General features: G+C 54.2%; 1 protein-coding gene and 1 long non-coding RNA gene across 4 annotated transcripts in view; one reads left to right on the top strand and one right to left on the bottom strand.

Moving 5' to 3' along the window:
• The window catches only part of IKBKB (inhibitor of kappa light polypeptide gene enhancer in B-cells, kinase beta), a 54,044-nt gene that overhangs the window by 27,997 nt on the left and 7,518 nt on the right, over nt 1-18,529 (top strand). For all 3 annotated transcript variants that reach the window (XM_018041970.1, XM_018041971.1, XM_018041972.1), the window contains 11 exons: nt 4,650-4,738; nt 5,787-5,876; nt 8,996-9,120; nt 12,416-12,523; nt 14,116-14,245; nt 14,467-14,661; nt 15,180-15,294; nt 15,912-16,035; nt 16,586-16,737; nt 16,905-16,966; nt 17,942-18,051. In XM_018041970.1, coding sequence (XP_017897459.1) covers nt 4,650-4,738; nt 5,787-5,876; nt 8,996-9,120; nt 12,416-12,523; nt 14,116-14,245; nt 14,467-14,661; nt 15,180-15,294; nt 15,912-16,035; nt 16,586-16,737; nt 16,905-16,966; nt 17,942-18,051 — 1,300 coding nt within the window. The remainder of the gene's footprint in view (nt 1-4,649; nt 4,739-5,786; nt 5,877-8,995; nt 9,121-12,415; nt 12,524-14,115; nt 14,246-14,466; nt 14,662-15,179; nt 15,295-15,911; nt 16,036-16,585; nt 16,738-16,904; nt 16,967-17,941; nt 18,052-18,529) is intronic.
• Nucleotides 9,135-11,054, bottom strand: LOC108634087. Its single transcript, XR_001917368.1, has 3 exons — nt 10,760-11,054; nt 10,292-10,409; nt 9,135-9,685 (listed from the first exon to the last, which is right to left on the bottom strand). It is a non-coding gene; the product is annotated as an uncharacterized LOC108634087 (long non-coding RNA).

The following is an 18,529-nucleotide window of genomic DNA, read 5'->3' as shown; positions in this document are numbered from 1 at the left end:
AAGGGCAGATTTAGTGAGAGGTTTTGCCATTTCACTTAATGTGCGGCTGGAACGCCCCTGAGAAGGTAGAAGCTGGGTGTTCCAACTCTCAGGGGTTTCCCTGTGTTTTCAGAAAACACTCAGCACGAAGTCTTCACACAGCATATCTGGCCCCTTGGGCTCTGTGAAGGGTGTCTTCTCCCCCTGAGGGTGCATCCCTTCTCTGCTATGCCCTGGCCCAGCACCCTTTTTCTTAGTGTGGTTATCACTTTTGCTTTTGACCTTCTTTTGCCTCTAATAAAAAAAAAGAGGTTCACGCCATTACGACATTGACATCCCTCTGAGTCAGGTAATATAAGCGTAAATGATTTTTAATAATTGGCAGTTATACTGTGGATTTCCCGTGATTCCGTCAGCCCTTCCCTGATGGGTGACTTTTCACTAGTCTCTGATGATCTCACTTAACACTGTGCAGTCCGCACCCGTATTTGTACGTGATGGTGCTGTTGGCTTTGTGCGCTGGATTGCCAGAGGCAGAAACAAAAGGTCAAACGATATGTACGTCTTAAAATGGAATAGCTTTTGCCGTGTTTCTTTCCCCCAATTGCACATATTACTCCTTCCAGCGATATAGGGAGTGCCTTTTACATCTCATCTGAAATTCCTTCTGGTTGAAGAAGTGAAAAGGCATGCTGTTGTTCCTTTCATGAGTACTTTGTGGACGGCCAGTGAGCTGGAGCGGCTTCTTACGTGATTGCATAACTGTTTGCGGTCTGTGTTTCATTTCTACTCCTATAAGTTACCTCTTCATGTGTTCTCTGCCAGTGTTTCTGCTGGTTTGCTTTCTTTGGTTGTGTATTAGAATGGTCTTTTCTTTATTAAATCAGTAATTACTCAGTTCTGTTGATACTAGATAGTATTTTTAAATGTACCTCAGTTCAGTTCAGTTGCTTCAGTTCAGTTCAGTCGCTCAGTCGTGTCCAACTCTTTGTGACCCCATGAATCGCAGCACGCCAGGCCTCCCTGTCCATCACCAACTCCCAGAGTTCACTCAGACTCACGTCCATCGAACCCGTGATGCCATCCAGCCATCTAATCCTCTGTCGTCCCCTTCCCCTCCTGCCCCCAATCCCTCCCAGCATCAGGGTCTTTTCCAATGAGTCAGCTCTTCACATGAGGTGGCCAAAATATTAGAGTTTCAGCTTTAGCATCATTCCTTCCAAAGAAATCCGAGGGCGGATCTCCTTCAGAATGGACTGGTTGGATCTCCTTGCAGTCCAAGGGACTCTCAAGAGTCTTCTCCAACACCACAGTTCAAAAGCATCAATTCTTCGGCGCTCAGCCTTCTTCACAGTCCAACTCTCACATCTGTACATGACCACTGGAAAAACCATAGACTTGACTAGATGGACCTTTGTTGGCAAAGTAATGTCTCTGCTTTTTAATATACTATCTAGGTTGGTCATAACTTTCCTTCCAAGGAGTAAGCGTCTTTTAATTTCATGGCTGCAATCACCATCTGCAGTGATTTTGGAGCCCCCAAAACTAAAGTCTGACACTGTTTCCACTGTTTTCCCTTCTATTTGCCATGACGTGATGGGACCAGATGCCATGATCCTCGTTTTCTGAATGTTGAGCTTTAAGCCAACTTTTTCACTGTCCACTTTCATTTTCATTAAGAGGCTTTTTAGTTCCTCTTCACTTTCTGCCATAAGGGTGGTGTCATCTGCATATCTGAGGTTATTGAGATTTCTCCCAGCAATCTTGATTCCAGCTTGTGCTTCTTCCAGCCCAGCGTTTCTCATGATGTACTGTGCATATAAGTTAAATAAGCAGGGTGACAATATACAGCCTTGACGTACTCCTTTTCCTATTTGGAACCAGTCTGTTGTTCCATGTCCAGTTCTAACTGTTGCTTCCTGACTTGCATATAGGTTTCTCAAGAGGCAGGTCAGGTGGTCTGGTATTCCCATCTCTTTCAGAATTTTCCACAGTTTATTGTGATTCACACAGCCAAAGGCTTTGGCATAGTCAATAAAGCAGAAATAGTTGTTTTTCTGGAACTCTCTCGCTTTTTCCATGATCCAGCGGATGTTGGCAATTTGATCTCAGGTTCCTCTGCCTTTTCTAAAAACCAGCTTGAACATCTGGAAGTTTATGGTTCACATATTGCTGAAGCCTGGCTTGGAGAATTTTGAGCATTACTTTACTAGCGTGTGAGATGAGTGCAATTGTGCGGTAGTTTGAGCATTCCTTGGCATTGCCTTTCTTTGGGATTGGAATGAAAACGGACCTTTTCCAGTCTTATGGCCACTGCTGAGTTTTCCAAATTTGCTGGCATATTGAGTGCAGCACTTTCACAGCATCATCTTTCAGGATTTGAAATAGCTCAACTGGAATCTAACCTCGGAAAATAAAAACATGGTCAGCTTGTCTTGAATGCCATCCTCAGTCTTTATCCTTAATCCTACTGGCCTGAATCTAAAACCCTGGGAAGCACCTGTCTAACCCACTTCTTTGTTTTCTTTTATGTTCCCTTAAAGTAAAAAGAATGCATTTTTTTTCTTTAGAAAAGTAACATAGCATTATGATTTTGAAAAATAGTAGTGTTGCTTCCCTAACACCTGGGTTGCTTTCTTATTGGTTCATAGGAGTTTTTGTCTATTGATACATGCTTTTTGGCATATGCATTACAGATTTTTTTTTTCCCTTTTTTTGGTCTTTGGTTCTTTGTATACTATCTTTTGCCATAAATTTTTCTTTCTTTCTTTTTAATTGAAGTATAGTGGATTTACGATATTTGAAGTGTACAGCAAAGTGATTCGGTTATAGATATGTGTATGTATATATATTTTTCATTCTTTTCTGTTGTAGTTTATTATAAGATACTGAATATTGTTCTGTGTGCTGTACGATAGGTCCTTGTTGATTATTTTCTATACTGTAGTGTGTGTCCATTAATCTGACTCCTAATTTATCCCTCCCCCTTCTTCCCCTTTGGTAAGTTTGTTTTCCGCCTCTGTGAGTCTGTTTCTGTTTGTAAGTTCATTTGTATCATTTTCTCATAGATTCCAGGGGTAAGTGATACCATGTGATAGTTACCTTTGTCTGTCTGGTTTCACTTGCTGTGATAATCTCAGGGTCCATCCTTGTGGCTGCGAGGCATTATCCCCTTCTTTTTCACGGCTGAGTGGTATTCCATCCTTCGTGTACCACATCCTCATCATTCATCTGTTGATGGTCGCTTAGGTCACTTCCGTGTTTGGCTGTTGTAAATAGCACTTCAGTGATCTCAGTGGTGCATGTATCTTTTTGAATTAGAGTTTTGTTAGAGATAGTAATATGTGATTCATCTGGTAACCTTATTTTTAGCTGTTTAAAGACCCTCAGTACTCTTTTCTCTAGTTGCCATCAACTTTTAAAACCTCTTTGTGTTATTTGTTTTGCTTTTTTTAAAATGCCATATAGTTTTTCTCTCATGATGCCTTTTTTTTTTTCAGCTAAATTTATCCTGTGGTATTTTAGAATTTTTGCTGTTAGTGTGAATGGGATTTTTTTTTTTTTTTTTTTTTGTCCTTTCAACTGATCTATGACAGGGAGAAAACTGCTGATTTGTATCTGCTTGTTTTGCTTCCAGACGACTTACTACATTTTCCCCAGTTTTTCATCTATTGAGTCTTCTAGGCTTAGAGGCAGATCATTTCCAGATAAAGATCATTTTATCTCTTTCCAATACTTCCTTGTTTCTTTCATCTGTGGTACATACAGGTTGTTGGGACTTCTGTTAAAACCTCTCTCAGGGGTCAAAACCACATCCTGATGGGCATCTGAGCCTTGGCTGTCCTGGGTCACGTGGTCACGTTTGCGCTTCATAGCAGAGGCTGCGGTAGCGAGTGAGCCGGGTGGTACGGGCTGCTTCCTTGTCAGCTAGAGTCTGAGCGCTTTAAAGCTGGGAACCACGTCCTCCCGTATTTCATGGCCCTCAGAGCCCAGCAGAGGACAGGGCACACAGCAGACGCACGCTGGACCGGCAGATGTATTGAAGGCGCCCCCCGAGACTCTCCCCTTCTAGGCCCCCAGCCCGCTTCCTCCCTGGAGGCAGCTCTGCCCTGCGTTCTCTGCATCCGAGGGCCAAGTGCTGTCTGCCCAGAGGGCCCGTCTCCCTTACCACCCTGCAGAATTTACTTTTTGAGCCTCTAGACCAGAGAAGGTCCCCGTCTCAAAGTTAATCAGCACCCCCTGGAGGGCTTGGTGGAGAGCAGACCGCAGGGTCACCCCCAGGTTTCTGATTCACTCCACCTGGGGCGGGACCCGAAGATTTGGTGTTTCTGTGTACCAAGTCTGATGCTGCTGGACCGGGCAGTGCCGTTTGAGAACCGCTGCTCGAGAGGGGAGGTCGTGACCTCATGGATGGAAGGCTTAGAGTTCTTTGTGTGAACCAGGCAGATTCTGGTGCAGGCCCAAGTTCTGCTCACGTAGCCAGGTCCCCCTACTTTCACCAACGGGGCATCTGTGGGCCTGTCCCCCACCGCCCCCCACTGCAAGCCCCTGCACGGAGTCGGGGTGTGTATCCAGGACACGAGATAACCATCTTTCACTGGGGAGGCAATGCCGAGTGAAAGGCATCGTCCAGGCTTAACGGGAACTCACTCCCCTTTCCGCCCTCCCAGCCTCTGCACTTCGATACCTTCATGAGAACAGAATCATCCATCGGGATCTGAAGCCAGAAAACATTGTCCTGCAGCAAGGGGAGCAGAGAGTGAGTGACCCCATGGGCCAGCCTCAGGGAGGGGCCGGGGAGCAGGGGAGCTTGGGCTGAGCAGCTGGGGGCAGGCAGTGGGGCAAGGAATGTGCTTTGCGTGCCTGCTTATGTTTGGGTTTCCTTGCTCACGCATTTGCTTTTGATTCTCTGGGAGCGCTCTTTGAATCGAAACAAAATCCAGCGCCAAGTTCTGGCTTGCAGGTTGAAGCCAGTTTGAACGGACCACACTGTTAACCGTCCCACGTTGCAGGAATCTGATAAGAAAAATAGTGTTTGTCTTCCAACTGCCACCCCCTCTGGCCTTGGGGCCTCGTATTTCTTGGAAATGGACGTTTTTTTGTTTTCCATTTGTTTGGGAGCCTCAGCTTTTGAAGCTCACAGGGAATCCAGCTGTAGGTGGGTTCTGGATGTGGCCGAAAGGATGTATTTGGAGCTGGCCCGGTCCATCCTGTAGTTTGCCCAGAGCTCTCGAGGGGCCCCCGCCGCTCAGGTGTGGGGTCACCACCCCGCAGGGCTGGGCCGTGTTTGTTCAGCTGGGTGGTGAGCAGGGCTCAGACAAGTGGAATGCAGTCGCTCAGCCGTGGGCTGTCTGATCTCTCCCCCGTGGCTTCCGTCAGCGTAACCCACGCCCGTCCTGGCCCTCACCTCTGTCCCTGTTCACACTCATTCCCGGCAGTCCATTGGAAGTTGGAGAATTTAAAGTGTTTACTGAGAAGGAACCGCGCCTGGTCCTCCAAGTCACGGCAAGTCCGGGGTTCGCAGTCCTGACGGCCGGTGCGTGGTCTCCCAATTCTGACCTTCCTCCAGCAGGTGCTTGTCAGGCAAGGGAGGACAGGCACCTGGCGTTTTTACGTTGTTTCTTTTGCCTGAACCTACTGCATCTAAGGCGTTCTCCTGCCTATTCGGCAGTCCTTAGGAGCTTAGGGTCTTAGCACTGGGAATTCAGAAATACACCCTCTGCACCAGCAGAGGTGCTCAGGACTCTTGAAGGACAGCGGACTCGAATAGCCCTCAGGTGTCTCTCCCTCCCTGCTTTTTCTTCTAGTTAATACACAAAATTATTGACCTGGGATATGCCAAGGAGCTGGACCAGGGCAGCCTCTGCACGTCCTTCGTGGGGACCCTGCAGTACCTGGTAAGAGGCGGGGTTCCCGGGTCTGCGCGTCAGCCTCTCTCGGGAGGCCATGGCCGCAGGGCTCTGCTTCTTTCCTCACCTTTTGCTGGCTGAGCTTGCCGGCTCTCTGGATGATTCCTGGATGCACAGGAAACACGCTGGTGTGTGAGGTCAGACTCCTCATCCTCCCAGAGGCCCTGTGGAGGGGCGCAGTCATCCTCTCGTATCTAAAGGGCTCTGCTCCTGGGTCCGCGCATGTCCTGTGACCTGCTATGCTGCCGTGTTTCAGCCCAGAGAGTGTAAACCAGGTTCCTGCTGCTCCAAAGGGGCCTCCGTTCCCACACTGCATCTCAGGGGCTACGAGGAGAGGGCTGGCTTCCAGCTCCCACCCTTTCTTCTTCTTATTTGATCTAAATATTGTGGCTCTATTTGAGTCCCCCATTCATCCAAGAAATACTGATCACCTGTAGTTTTTCCTTTTTATGTTTTATTTTTTTGAGGGGCGGGGGTGCCACATTGCACATGCATATATTTAAGGGTTTTTTAAAAATTATTTATCCATTTTAGTTGGAGGATAATTGCTGTACAGTAGTGTAATGGTTTTTGCCGCACATCAGTATGAATCAGCCACAGGCATACACGTGTCCCCCGCCCACCTGCCTGCCTCCCCACCCCATCCTTCCAGGTTGTCCCAGGGTGCTGGCTCTGGGTGCCCTGCTTCATACGTCAAACTCGCACTTAAATATATTTCTTTCTTATACTAAGGAAGCCACTTCGCTCGGAACCCAGTGCTTCCCAAACCTGTCTTTCCTGGAAGCTCTTCCTCACTTCCTGCAGACATGCTGCAAGTGTTGTTTTAGAGTTTAGGAAGAAGGCGGACATGCCCCTGATACACAGATAGTGAAGAGATTGGAGGGATGATAAGGACTGCTAAGGGAGAGAGAGCGTGGGGCGTTGCGACATGCTAGGAGGGCCTGGTGCTGCCTGCACGTCCAGGGACTTGGGGGCGAAGAGGGAGTTCCAGGCGGTGGGGCAGCAGGAGGCACCCGGGAGGCGTGGCCGGAACCAGAGAAGGAGGAGGCCATTTCGGGTTGAGGCTGGAGAGGAAGGTGGGGGACAGGTCATTCAGAGCCTCGCTGGTTGCGTTAGAGACTCCAGACTTGATCCTGAAACCTCTGGAGGGACGGTGAAGGGTCTTAGGTGTGAGAGGAATCAGGTTTACCTTTGGAAGAGACCACACTTGGCACGATGTGGAGGGTGAGTTGCAGGCAGTGGGCGAGTGGTATAGCGGCCGTTGGGGTGGGCTAGTCTGAGCTGGTGGGCAGCCATCAGGATGTGGAGGACGGCTCAAGAAGTGCCTGAGAGAGGGGCCTCTGCAGGGAGCTTAGGACTCCGCACTTTTACCACCAAGGGCCAGAGTTTGATCCCTGGTCAGGGAACTAAGATCCCACAAGCCACGCAGTGTGGCAAAAAAAACACAAGCAAACAAATAACAACAACAAAAAACACAAGGCCTGGAACAGGCTCAGCAGGACTTAGTGATAGATTGCATGCAAATGATGACCAGGAAATGTGGGCTGAATAACGGAGTCTGCAGTTCATAAAAGAAAAAGGAAAGAAAGTTGAAAGCCACTGGGCTCCATGGGCTTAAACAGCCTACCTGGGTCTTACATAAAAAAGAGAAAAAGCAGTCACTGAGGTCCTTGTGAGTGCATCCACACTTCCCATTAACTCCCGCTGGGCAGTGGACGCTGTCCTTTTATCCCCTGCCCTGGGGGGGTAGAGGTTTCAGGGTGGGGACCTGGGGCTGTGACTCAGCACCTTTGCCCACGGAGTAGGTCCTGGGGGTCCTGCCCTGTGTCCTCTGGACCCCTTGTTGGCTCAGTGGCAATGAATGCAGGGCCCGAGCTCTGATGATTTGCGGGGCCAGAACTTCTGTCCAGAACCAGACACAGAGGCCGACCTGATCGTCCCACACGTTTCGTCTTGGCTTGTGGTCCTTCGTGTCCTGCCTGCGCACCTCCGCTCCTCAGGGTCCTTTCTGGCACGTCTGCTCTCGGGCATCTCGAGCCGGCCACACCTCACCTGTGCTGGGAAGCTTCCTGTCACCCCAGGTTGACTGCTTGGGGAGCTGGCCTTTCCTGCTCGACTGTGACATTCTGTCCCATCAGGGACCGTGGACCTCATTAGGGGGCTGGCTGGCATTCGTTGCATACACTATGCCCGGGTGTGTGTGGCCTGGATCACTTCCCCCGTGGCCCTGCACGGTGCCCGGGAGAAGGGTGCACAGCACACCTCAACCCCTCCTCGCCCCTGCCGCAGGCCCTTGTTTCAGCCCCGGGATGGGATGAGATCAGAGAGTCTAGGTTCCACTGCCCGATTCGTGGCCACCTCCTCCCTCAGCGTGGGGTCCAGGGACTGTGTGCAGGCCCGGATGCCAGGTGCCCTCAACGTGGTGGCCCTCAGCGCAGGGTCCGGGGAGCGTGGGGCAGGCCTGGGCGCCCCCACCATGGTGGCCTCTCAGTGCGGGGATCCGGGGAGTGTGGGGCAGGCCCGGGCACCCCCGCCGTGGTGGCCTCTCAGTGTGGGGATCCGGGGAGCGTGGGGCAGGCCCGGGCGCCCCCTCCGTGGTGGCCCCTCAGCGCAGGGTCCGGGGAGCGTGGGGCAGGCCTGGGCGCCCCCACCATGGTGGCCTCTCAGTGCGGGGATCCGGGGAGTGTGGGGCAGGCCCGGGCGCCCCCTCTGTGGTGGCCTCTCAGTGCGGGATCCGGGGAGTGTGGGGCAGGCCCGGGCGCCCCCTCCGTGGTGGCCTCTCAGTGCGGGATCCGGGGAGCGTGGGGCAGGTCCGGGTGCCCCCACCATGGTGGCCTCTCAGTGCGGGATCCGGGGAGTGTGGGGCAGGCCCGGGCGCCCCCTCCGTGGTGGCCTCTCAGTGCGGGATCCGGGGAGCGTGGGGCAGGTCCGGGTGCCCCCACCATGGTGGCCTCTCAGTGCGGGGTCCGGGGAGCGTGGGGCAGGCCCGGGCGCCCCCGCCGTGGTGGCCCCTCAGCGCGGGGTCCGGGGAGCGTGGGGCAGGCCCGGGCGCCCCCGCCGTGACAGCCCCTCCGCGGCTCAGCTCGAGCGTGCCCCCCGCCCCACAGGCCCCCGAGCTGCTGGAGCAGCAGAAGTACACGGTGACGGTGGACTACTGGAGCTTCGGCACCTTGGCCTTCGAGTGCATCACTGGCTTCCGGCCGTTCCTGCCCAACTGGCAGCCGGTGCAGTGGTGAGTGAGCCGTGGGCCCGCCCCCCGGGAGGGTGTCCCCCGCCTTTGCCAGACACCGCCTCACCTTCCCGGTCTCGTGGGGCACCCCAGGCCAGGCCTGAGACCCCTGTGACCTGTCACCCCGAGGAAGTCCTGTGGGGACCCGGCGTGAGCACAGCCTGAGCTCCAAGAGCCCTGGATTCTGAACCTTAACAGCCTTAAATCCAGTCCGTGTAAATGACTGCTCTGCGCAGGGCAGGAAGCCAGTGTGTTTACAGAGTGTGTGTGTGTGTGTGTGTGTGTGTGTGTGTGGTGGTAAACAAACAAAAGGAATGTTCACATGACAAACGCTGAGACGTATGTATGTGAAAGTTTATTGTCGACAAATTTTACTGCACCTCAGTACGATTTTTTTTTTTATATACGGTGGTGTGCACGTTTCAGGGCTGTTCTCTCATATCATCCCACCCTCGCCTTCTCCCACGTAGTCCAATGGTCTGTTCTTGATATCTGTGTTTCTTTCACTGCTTTGCATATAGAATCATTGTTACCGTCGTCGTAAATTCCATATATATGTGTTAATATACTGTATTGATAAAAGAATGAAACCAGAACACTTTCCAATACCATACACAAAAATAAACTCAAAGTGGATTAAAGTTCTAAACATAAGACCAGAAACTATGAAATTTGGTTTTAAAAGCATCAGACAGTGAACCGAGTACACTGCCGAAAAGATACTTTCTAATAAGGAATATGATCAAGGTTTTAAAAACTACTCTGTATTTTTAAAGTTTTCTTCTAATTGTAATACTAATATGTGGTTCATTATATACATAAAAGTTAATCATTACTGAAACGCATCATTTAAAAGTTAGTGTTCCCTTGAACCAATTAGGGTTCATTCACAGTGATTCCTTGAGGGGCCACACGCTAACTGAAGCAATAGTGCCATTGTCCAGAATTCTTTACCTCCAGTCTTAGTGTTTGGAGCAGCGCTAAGTTCACGGGGTTCATCCTTCAGAAAGCAGAAGAGGGAAAGGTCATCCCTCGCCACCTGCTTGGTTCCCCCCAACCCACAGACACCTGGCACTATTGGCTTTGGGTCCACCTCAGGGATGTTTTGTACACCCACAAGTGAGCGGGCATGTATCTTCCCACTGGCTCATTGGTGGATTTCACCCCTTCTCACCTCGGTGATGACGTCGCAGGCACGCCGCCCTGTGAGTGCTCTTCCAGGGTTTTTACACTGAGAATCTCCTCCCGCCTCCACTAACATTCCTCCGTCTCCAGACTCTTCTTCTGTGTGCCTGTTTGTTCAAAAAACAAAGTACGTTACCATACGTACTCTCATAGAACCTGCCTTTCACACTTAACTAAAACAGCTCCGGGAAATCCCGGTCCATCCACAGTTATTTCCCTGGGATAAGTTCCTAGAAATGGGATCAACATACCAGATCGTGCACATGTTCAGGGTTTTTGGTTTGTACTAACAACGTGCTCCACAGAAAGGTTGTATAAATAGCATCTCCAGCAGGAACATGCAAAGGTCCTCTCCCCCTGCCCCCTTTGTGGGGCAGCTCTGGCTGATGTCATGTTTCTCAGTATCTTCCTGGAAGTACCAAAAACACAGGCTCTCTCAAAGGACACAGGTACTCACATCATGAGAATGTTTATTTGTAAGACCAAGACGTAGCCTTTGAAATCCGTTCAAGAAGAGTAGCTTTCTGTGACGCAGTCCAGTTCGGTCACCGTTTACACACCAGACACAGGAAAGGATGAACCAGGCTCGGTCTCCGTGCCCGAGGGGCCTGGTGACGTGGCGGAGGGCGCCCTCCCGTGGAGACTTACGGTAGCGCGAGCAGCGCCCTGAGCTGGGCTCCGCCGCGCTGACTTAGCTCCTTGCGTTAACAGTCAGACCTCATCATGCGACCATCAAACTGTACACGCGTCGTGTTTTTAACTCACCGAGGGATGACTGCAGTTCTGTTCAAATGTTGAGCGTTTCCATTATTTATAGCAAGGTGAATCAGAATCCATCAGAACTAGAGGAAATGCCATTTGAAACCATCCCTGATGGCCCTGCTGTCTGCAGAGCCAGCCTCCCTCACGTTGCTGGGAGGCCAGGTGACCACTTCCAAGCACGCATCTCTGAAACCCGAGAGTCTGTGAGATGTGCCTGTCCGGTCTGCCTGTAATGCCTTAGGCAACTTTAACGATTTCACTCTCGTCTCAAATGGCAGATAGATAGTAATTTCAGAACAAATGCAATTTGAGCTTTATTATCCTATCATAAAGCTGCTTTGAAGGACCAGCCTAAGCAGTAAGCGTTTCACTCACTGTGTCCTTTCATTTATCCGTGTAATTTCCCGTGGACAGACTTGAGTTTCTGTAGAGCACCATCCCACCGCGTGTGATGACAGTCTGGCTTCCGGCAAGCAGGTTCGAGCCACACCCTGGCTCTTCCAGGCTCCGTGTGCTCCACGTGGGTCAGTTTACCCACCCCCCACCCCCACCCCCCCCCCCCCCCCCGCCAATGAGGCTTCAGGCTAAAGCATTTTCCATCTGAAACTCTAACGTCTTTCTGGAAAGGAAGGATGCGGACATTCAGACAGAGTAGCAGGAGCAGCTGGGCTTGGCTCCAAGCCCCTGGTTCCGTCTTTCTCTAGTGATGCGACTTCGGGCAGGCCATTTCCTCACCTGGTGAGGGAGGGGGATGGGGGGCTGAAAACTGCCTACCCCACAGAGGTCTCGGGTGGAGAAGGGTGCCTTCACTGTCAGCGCTTGATTCTCTGCGACGCGTTGTTCAGACTCCGGTCATCACCCTTGTCGCTGAGAATATGTGAGGCCAGTTTAAAATCTTTTTTCCTTAAACACTATTTCAGATACGTCTAAAGGGTCTCCTAGTTGGAAAACGTTAGCACTTCACTTGCCTTCAGAAGTCAGGCATAGCCATTGCATTTAGAGGGAAGTGCGTGGTGTGTGCAGGTGGTACGTGAAGGGACCGTGGTGCAGACATCCTGTCTTCATTCTCTGTGTTAGATGGAAAGTAAAAGAACAAGCCGGATGGGCCAGGGTGAGGTCAGGAGACAGCAGTACAAGCTCGCGGGTTCCTGACTCTCACTGGGCAGTACCGACGCCCTTAACCTCCCAAAGAAGCGTCCCAGCGGGTTGCTGGGCCTCACAAGTGGTTCAGTAGACCCCTGGGGGATCCTGTCTGGTTGTCTAGTGGAAAGTCACCCGGGTAAGGGGCTGTTGGACGCCCGCTGACATCAGGGTCACTACACACAGCGCGACGGTCCCCCCACGTCCACAGGCACTCCAAAGTCCGGCAGAAGAGCGAGATGGACATCGTGGTGAGCGAGGACCTGAACGGGGCCGTGAAGTTCTCCAGCTCGCTGCCGCACCCCAACAACCTCAACAGGTACGTCCCCGGCCTCTCCTCCTCCACCTCTGTGGCCGGTCCTTCCTTTCTGAAGTTGGGGGTTGGGGCTGACGTCCCCAGCAGCTCTGACCCCCGGTCCTGCCGTCGTCCATCTCGGTCTTAGCACACCGTCCCCACCCCACCAATCTGGAGTCACCTCCTCGGTTCCCAGCACACTTGTCGCCCTCCTCACCCGTGGTGGCTCTGCCTTGCAGGCGTTTGGTCTGGCAGAGGGCTTAGCTCCTGGTCAGCCGTAAACCTCTGAAGAGTAGGGAATTGCCCCTTATGCTCTTTGCCTGTCCTTCTTCAGCCTGGCACTGTGTTTTTGCCAACAAATAAACCTTTGCATTTTGAACAGCATAGCAGTCTGGTCTCAGAGCCAGAATATGAGCCATCAGGTCATCTTAACAGAACTGGGAGATGGTTCAGGAGACAGCAGCCGGCAGCCCAACGCCAAGGCGCACGGCTCAGTTTCCATGAGTCTTTGGAGGACGGGGATGGGGTCCCCTGTGGAGGAGCTGAGCTGGAACTTCCTGGAAGGATCTGTCCGATAGGCAGGGCAGGTTGATGAAGAGGAAGGCTCTTCAAGGGGAAAAGACTTGGGGGTGGCAAGGGAGAGGCAGCGGGTAGTGATGTTGGCCTCTGGAGGGCTTCTGTTGGGGGGCAGGGACCAGTGCTGGGGGCGCCCAGCAGTGCGGTGTGGACCCCTCAGACGCTTTCCAGGAAGCGACTGACAACGTGGATCAAACCGGTGGTGTGGGGCCAGATCGTCGGGCAGTGCTCCTGCTGGGGGAGGGGGCTGCTCAGTGCCTGGAAAGCTGCCTGGAGGGTCTCACATGGCCCTCTGCCCAGAGGCCCCCGACGGGAGGGTGTTTGTGCAGATCCGGGGGGGCGGGGGTCGAGCCCGGGAGCAATTCATCTTGTTAAGGGAAGGCTCACCCTTCCTCAGGGTGGTTAAGCCTCAGGGATCACTTTGGCCCCGAACCGCGATGGTCACGTGGGGCGGGAGAAGCGTGCATGTTTTTCGGTACCCACGTGCGCTGGGAAGCTGGTGCTGGGCCTCACGCAAATGCACGCACACATGTGGGATGGGAAGCTGGTGCTGGGCCTCGCGCACGTGCGTGGGTACACACACACGTGGGATGGGAAGCTGGTGCTGGGCCTCGCACACGCACATGCACGCACACACGTCGGGCAGGAAGCTGGTGCTGGGCCTCGGATGTACACACGCACGCACACACGTCTGGCGGGAATCTGGTGCTGGGCCTCGTGCACGTGCGTGGGTGTGCACGCATGTGGGATGGGAAGCTGGTGCTGGGCCTCGCACACGCACATGCACGCACACACTTCGGGCAGGAAGCTGGTGCTGGGCCTCGCACACGCACATGCACGTATACACATGGGACAAGAAGCTGGCGCTGGGCCTCGCGCACACACGTGGGATGAGAAGCTGGTGCTGGCCTCGCACGCACACACATTGGGCGGGAAGCTGGCGCTGGGCCTCGCGCATGCACACGTGTGGAATCGGAAGCTGGCGCTGGGCCTCGCGCACATGCGCGCACACATGCACACACTCTCCCCCGCCCCCTCAGCGTCCTGGCCCAGCGGCTGGAGAAGTGGCTACAGCTAATGCTGATGTGGCACCCGCGCCAGAGGGGCACCGACCCCGTCTACGGGCCCAATGGCTGCTTCAAGGCCCTGGACGACATCTTGAACTTGAAGGTGAGCCTGCACCCAGTCCGCCCCAGGCCGTGGGCCCCCTGACCCCTGTGAGGGTGTGATGGGACCCTTGCTGACTGATGGGTTGTGAGGCCGTCTCCAGGGACGCACAGGAGGGGAAAGACTCCGCAGGGCGGACCCCGGGCGGGGCCTCCGAGAAGCCGGGCCAGCAGGCAGGCGTCCCCGTCGAGCCGTGCCTCCTGTGACCCCCCGGGTTTTTGCAGCTGCTTCATGTCCTGAACATGGTCACGGGCACCCTGCACACCTACCCCGTGACCGAGGACGAGAGCCTGCAGAGCCTGAAGGCCCGCATCCGCCAGGACACAGGCATCCTCGAGGAGGACCAGGAGCTGCTGCAGGAGGCGGGGCTGGCCCTGATCCCCGACAAGCCCGCGGCCCAGTGCCTCTCAGATGGCAAGGTGAGCCCGGCCTCGTGCGGGTGCCAGACAGCCGCCCGTTCCAAGGTGGGAACGCGAGATCCCGCGGACTTGGTAGGGGACACGGATCGCCCCGCACTGTACCTTCCAGACCACTGGGAGTGCCTTTTGCTCTTGCTGCCAAAGCGATGCTTCATTCTTCCACCTCAACCGAAACTGTTTTTGACCCGGTCATGTGCCTTACCGTGCTGACCATTGCACAAAATTAGCCGCAAATTTAACACAGGGGAAGAGGCATTGGACAGTAAAGGAGATGGCAGGCATCTGAGTGACACGGTAAAGACAGAGGGTAGAGCAGAAAGTACTGTGCTGTAGATGAGGTGTGCGTCAGGTAATAAGTGTAAAGGGAACAGCCAAGGGCAGTAGAGGCCAGAGGTGCTGGGAGAGGCCTGGTGGGCGCCTGGCGCGTCCTCGCCGAGCATGCTCTGTAGTCTCCCGTTTCTTGGGGGACGGTGGGGTGGGGGCCACAAGACCTCATTTTGCCTCTGGTCCCTTTGCAGCTGAACGAGGGCCGAACGCTGGACATGGACCTCGTTTTCCTCTTTGACAACAGCAGGGTCACCTATGAAAGCCAGGTCTCCCCACAGCCCCAGCCTGAAAGCGTCAGCTGCATCCGTAAGCACGGCCTATTCTTTTTAAAAAATGATCCCTTATAGCTCTTTGGATAAAGCTAGGGGGAGAGCCCTGGCCCAAGAGAGGGGTCCCCCCAAGCAGGCGAGTCCACCCGGTCCTCAGACAGCCGTCTTCAGTCGTACATGTGAGAAGCAGCCCCACCGGAGGCAGGACAGGGCATCTTCAGTTAATTTCAGCCTCATCTAAACAGGACAGAGAAGATGGCCCACAGGCTGTTGACCTTGAATCGCAAAACCGTTTTTTCTGTGAAATTGTCTTTGTACGTTAGTAATTAATATATGCACAAGATACCAAAAAGTACAATAGAACAGTACAGTGAAGAGTAAGCTCCTCCGTGTCCCCAGTTTCCCAGGGAAAACTGCCACCAGACTCCTGAGTCTTCCTTCCAAGGTATTCTGTGCATCTGTAAATTTGGACGGGTGTGTACCCCGGGGCACAAAAGTGAGCAGCAGGAAGCAGGCTCAACACCCAAGGCGGTTGTATAATAGCCGAGCCGTTACATAACCGAGCAGTGTGGCCGAACCAGCGGGCTCCAGGGGTGGGATGCTGTCGTCCACCGCAGACACTGCGCCCTGACCGTCGCCTGTGTTTCCATTCAGTGCAAGAGCCCAAGAGGAACCTCCCGTTCTTCCAGCTGCGGAAGGTGTGGGGCCAAGTCTGGCACAGCATCCAGGCCCTGAAGGAAGACTGCAGCCGCCTGCAGCAGGGCCAGCGCGCGGCCATGTAGGTGCCCAGCTGCAGGGCACCACGTACCCAGAGTGCCCTGTGGCCTGGCCGCGGGGCGGGGGCCAAGGCGGGGCCCCAGGGTCAGCCGCTATCGGGAGGGGCAGGAGGGAAGACGCTGCTCTGGAAGGGCAGGAAGCCATCGGTGGGCAGAATGGAGGGAGGGCCTGTTAGACCCAACAGGCACATGTGGTCAGCGCGCGGACCAGGGTTGTGGACAGGGTGGGGGGGCGGCCGGCCGGAGGGCTGGCCCAGCTCCACTGTGGGTCGGCCACCCTGCCGGGCCAGGCTGACTCTTTCCCCAAGTTGTGGCTGGTCTGGGTTCCTTTGCGTGGCACTTCACCTAATTCTAGTTTCAGAGCAGAGCCTCACCCATCGCTACGGGCCAGGAAATTGTCGTGATGGTTATAAGTGGCTGCACTTGTTGTGATTATACTAATTATAGCAGGGGCCTGCCATAAAAAAGTTGGAGGCCACTTTTATTATGGTCCGGGAAGTGGTACCTGGATCCCAAACACGCCCCTGGTGTGTCTCTTGGGGGCCCCTGCAGGATGAATTTGCTGCGGAACAACAGCTGTCTGTCCAAGATGAAGAACTCCATGGCCTCCATGTCTCAGCAGCTCAAGGCCAAGCTGGACTTCTTTAAAACCAGCATCCAGATTGACCTGGAGAAGTACAGGGAGCAGACGGAGTTTGGGATCAGTGAGTGTGTCCTTTGCAATCAATCTGGAGAGACCATTAAACTCCTTTCTCAAGTTTTTTTTTTTTTTTTTGTCCTCTTATAATGGAGTGCCTTTTTACTTTCTTGGTTTTGGGGTGTTTTCATTTTTTTTTTAACTTTTGTTTTCCCGTCCATGTTTTTCCTCCAGCGTCGGACAAGCTGCTGCTAGCCTGGAGGGAGATGGAGCAGGCCGTGGAGCTCTGCGGACGGGTAGGAGGCTCCGTGGGTTCCCAGCCCTGCCGAGGGCACCCTCTTCCCTGCCATCTTTCCCCTTTTTCACTGAGCGCTTAGTCCAGCTTCTGTGTCAAAAATCACATTTTCCTCACCAGGCTCTCTGCCCTCAGCTAGCACTTGCTGGAAGGAGGTAGGGGGTGCCAGGCAGAGGTCCCCAGTGTGGCCGGTCCGGGAGCCACACAGGTTTGAGTCAGGCTTACGACGTGACACGTTCTGGGGAGTACAGACGTCTTCCTGCGAGAAGGGCCCTTGGATAAAGGAGCAGCACTCGGTTGTGTCAGAAGTTGCCCTAACTTCCTCCTCGAGACACTGAGCCTGTAGGAAGGAACGGGTCCGAAGGGGCAAGTCTGAGGGCTGTGAATCCGATGCCGCTGAACAGTGTTCATCGTGAGGCCAGGCAGGGAGGTGGGATGCCCCTGTGGACCTCGCTCAGGGGGAAGCCTGGGCTCCAAGGCCTTTTCCTGGACTTTTCCACCATCTGCCCTGTGAACTCGGGCAGGGAGCCTCCCCTCCGTGTCGAAGAGTCTATTTCTATAAATTGGTGACGATGCCCCTTGTTCGAGGTGGGTGACCCCTTGTTCAGGCAGGGATGTGAGCCACCACTCCACCCCTGCCCCCTGCTCCCCACGATCTCTGTCCTCATGGGCGTAACCCCTGAGATCAAGGGCGAGTTAGAGGGGAGTGTGCCCCGGCTCGTCTCCACACGGGGGCAAGGCCAGGTCCCCTCAGGCCCCGTCGCATCTTGCCCTAGTTTCCAGTGGGGGAGACTGCAGCTTGGGGCCAGGTGACCTGCCCCAGGGCCACAGAGCTGGCGGGTGGCAGGCCCAGATCCTGGCCGCAGACTCCCGAGGCCGTGTCCCTTCTAGCCGGGCAGCTGAAGGTCCGTGGTGAGGCTCAGGAGTCCCTGGCTGAGTCTGTCCGGGCTCAGTCTCAGCACAGCTCTGTCTCCAGGAGAACGAGGTGAAGCACTTGGTGGAGCGGATGATGGCCCTGCAGACAGACATCGTGGACCTGCAGCGCAGCCCCATGGGCCGGAAGCAGGGCGGGACGCTGGACGACCTGTGAGTGTGTGCGTGTGTCTGTGCGCGGGTGGGCTGGTGGGCTGTTCAAGCGCAGTTCCTCTGGAGTGCACCCTCCTGTGCAGCCCGGTCCTGGGGAGGTCCTCTCGGCACATCTGGAAGCTGGGCCCGGGCAGACCTCCGTCCCTCTGAGCCTCACTTGAGACAGAAGAGCTGTCTGACCTCACAGTTGTGGGGACCAGTTCAGATAACGCCCCGAGCCATGGTTCGTGAACTCCAGAGCATCAGGTCAGATGCCCCTCTGCCCAGCATACCCCAACCCGGGCGTGGCCTGAGAAGCAGGAAGTAGGAAGGGAGGGAGCCAGGTAAGTCTTAGAAGGTGGGACCTTGACTCTTCATTTGAGTCGTGATCAGGACTTTGGCCTCAGCTCCAGGGACCCTCCCTGGGCAGAGCAGCCCCCCTGCATTCCGGGAGCAGACGAGGGCACCAGGAGAGCCTCCCTGGGGCTCAGCTAGGCCT

This window comes from Capra hircus, chromosome 27 (genome assembly GCF_001704415.2).
Source record: "Capra hircus breed San Clemente chromosome 27, ASM170441v1, whole genome shotgun sequence".
Classification (NCBI taxonomy): Eukaryota; Metazoa; Chordata; class Mammalia; order Artiodactyla; family Bovidae; genus Capra; species Capra hircus.
This window is presented reverse-complemented; position numbering and strand designations above follow the sequence as displayed.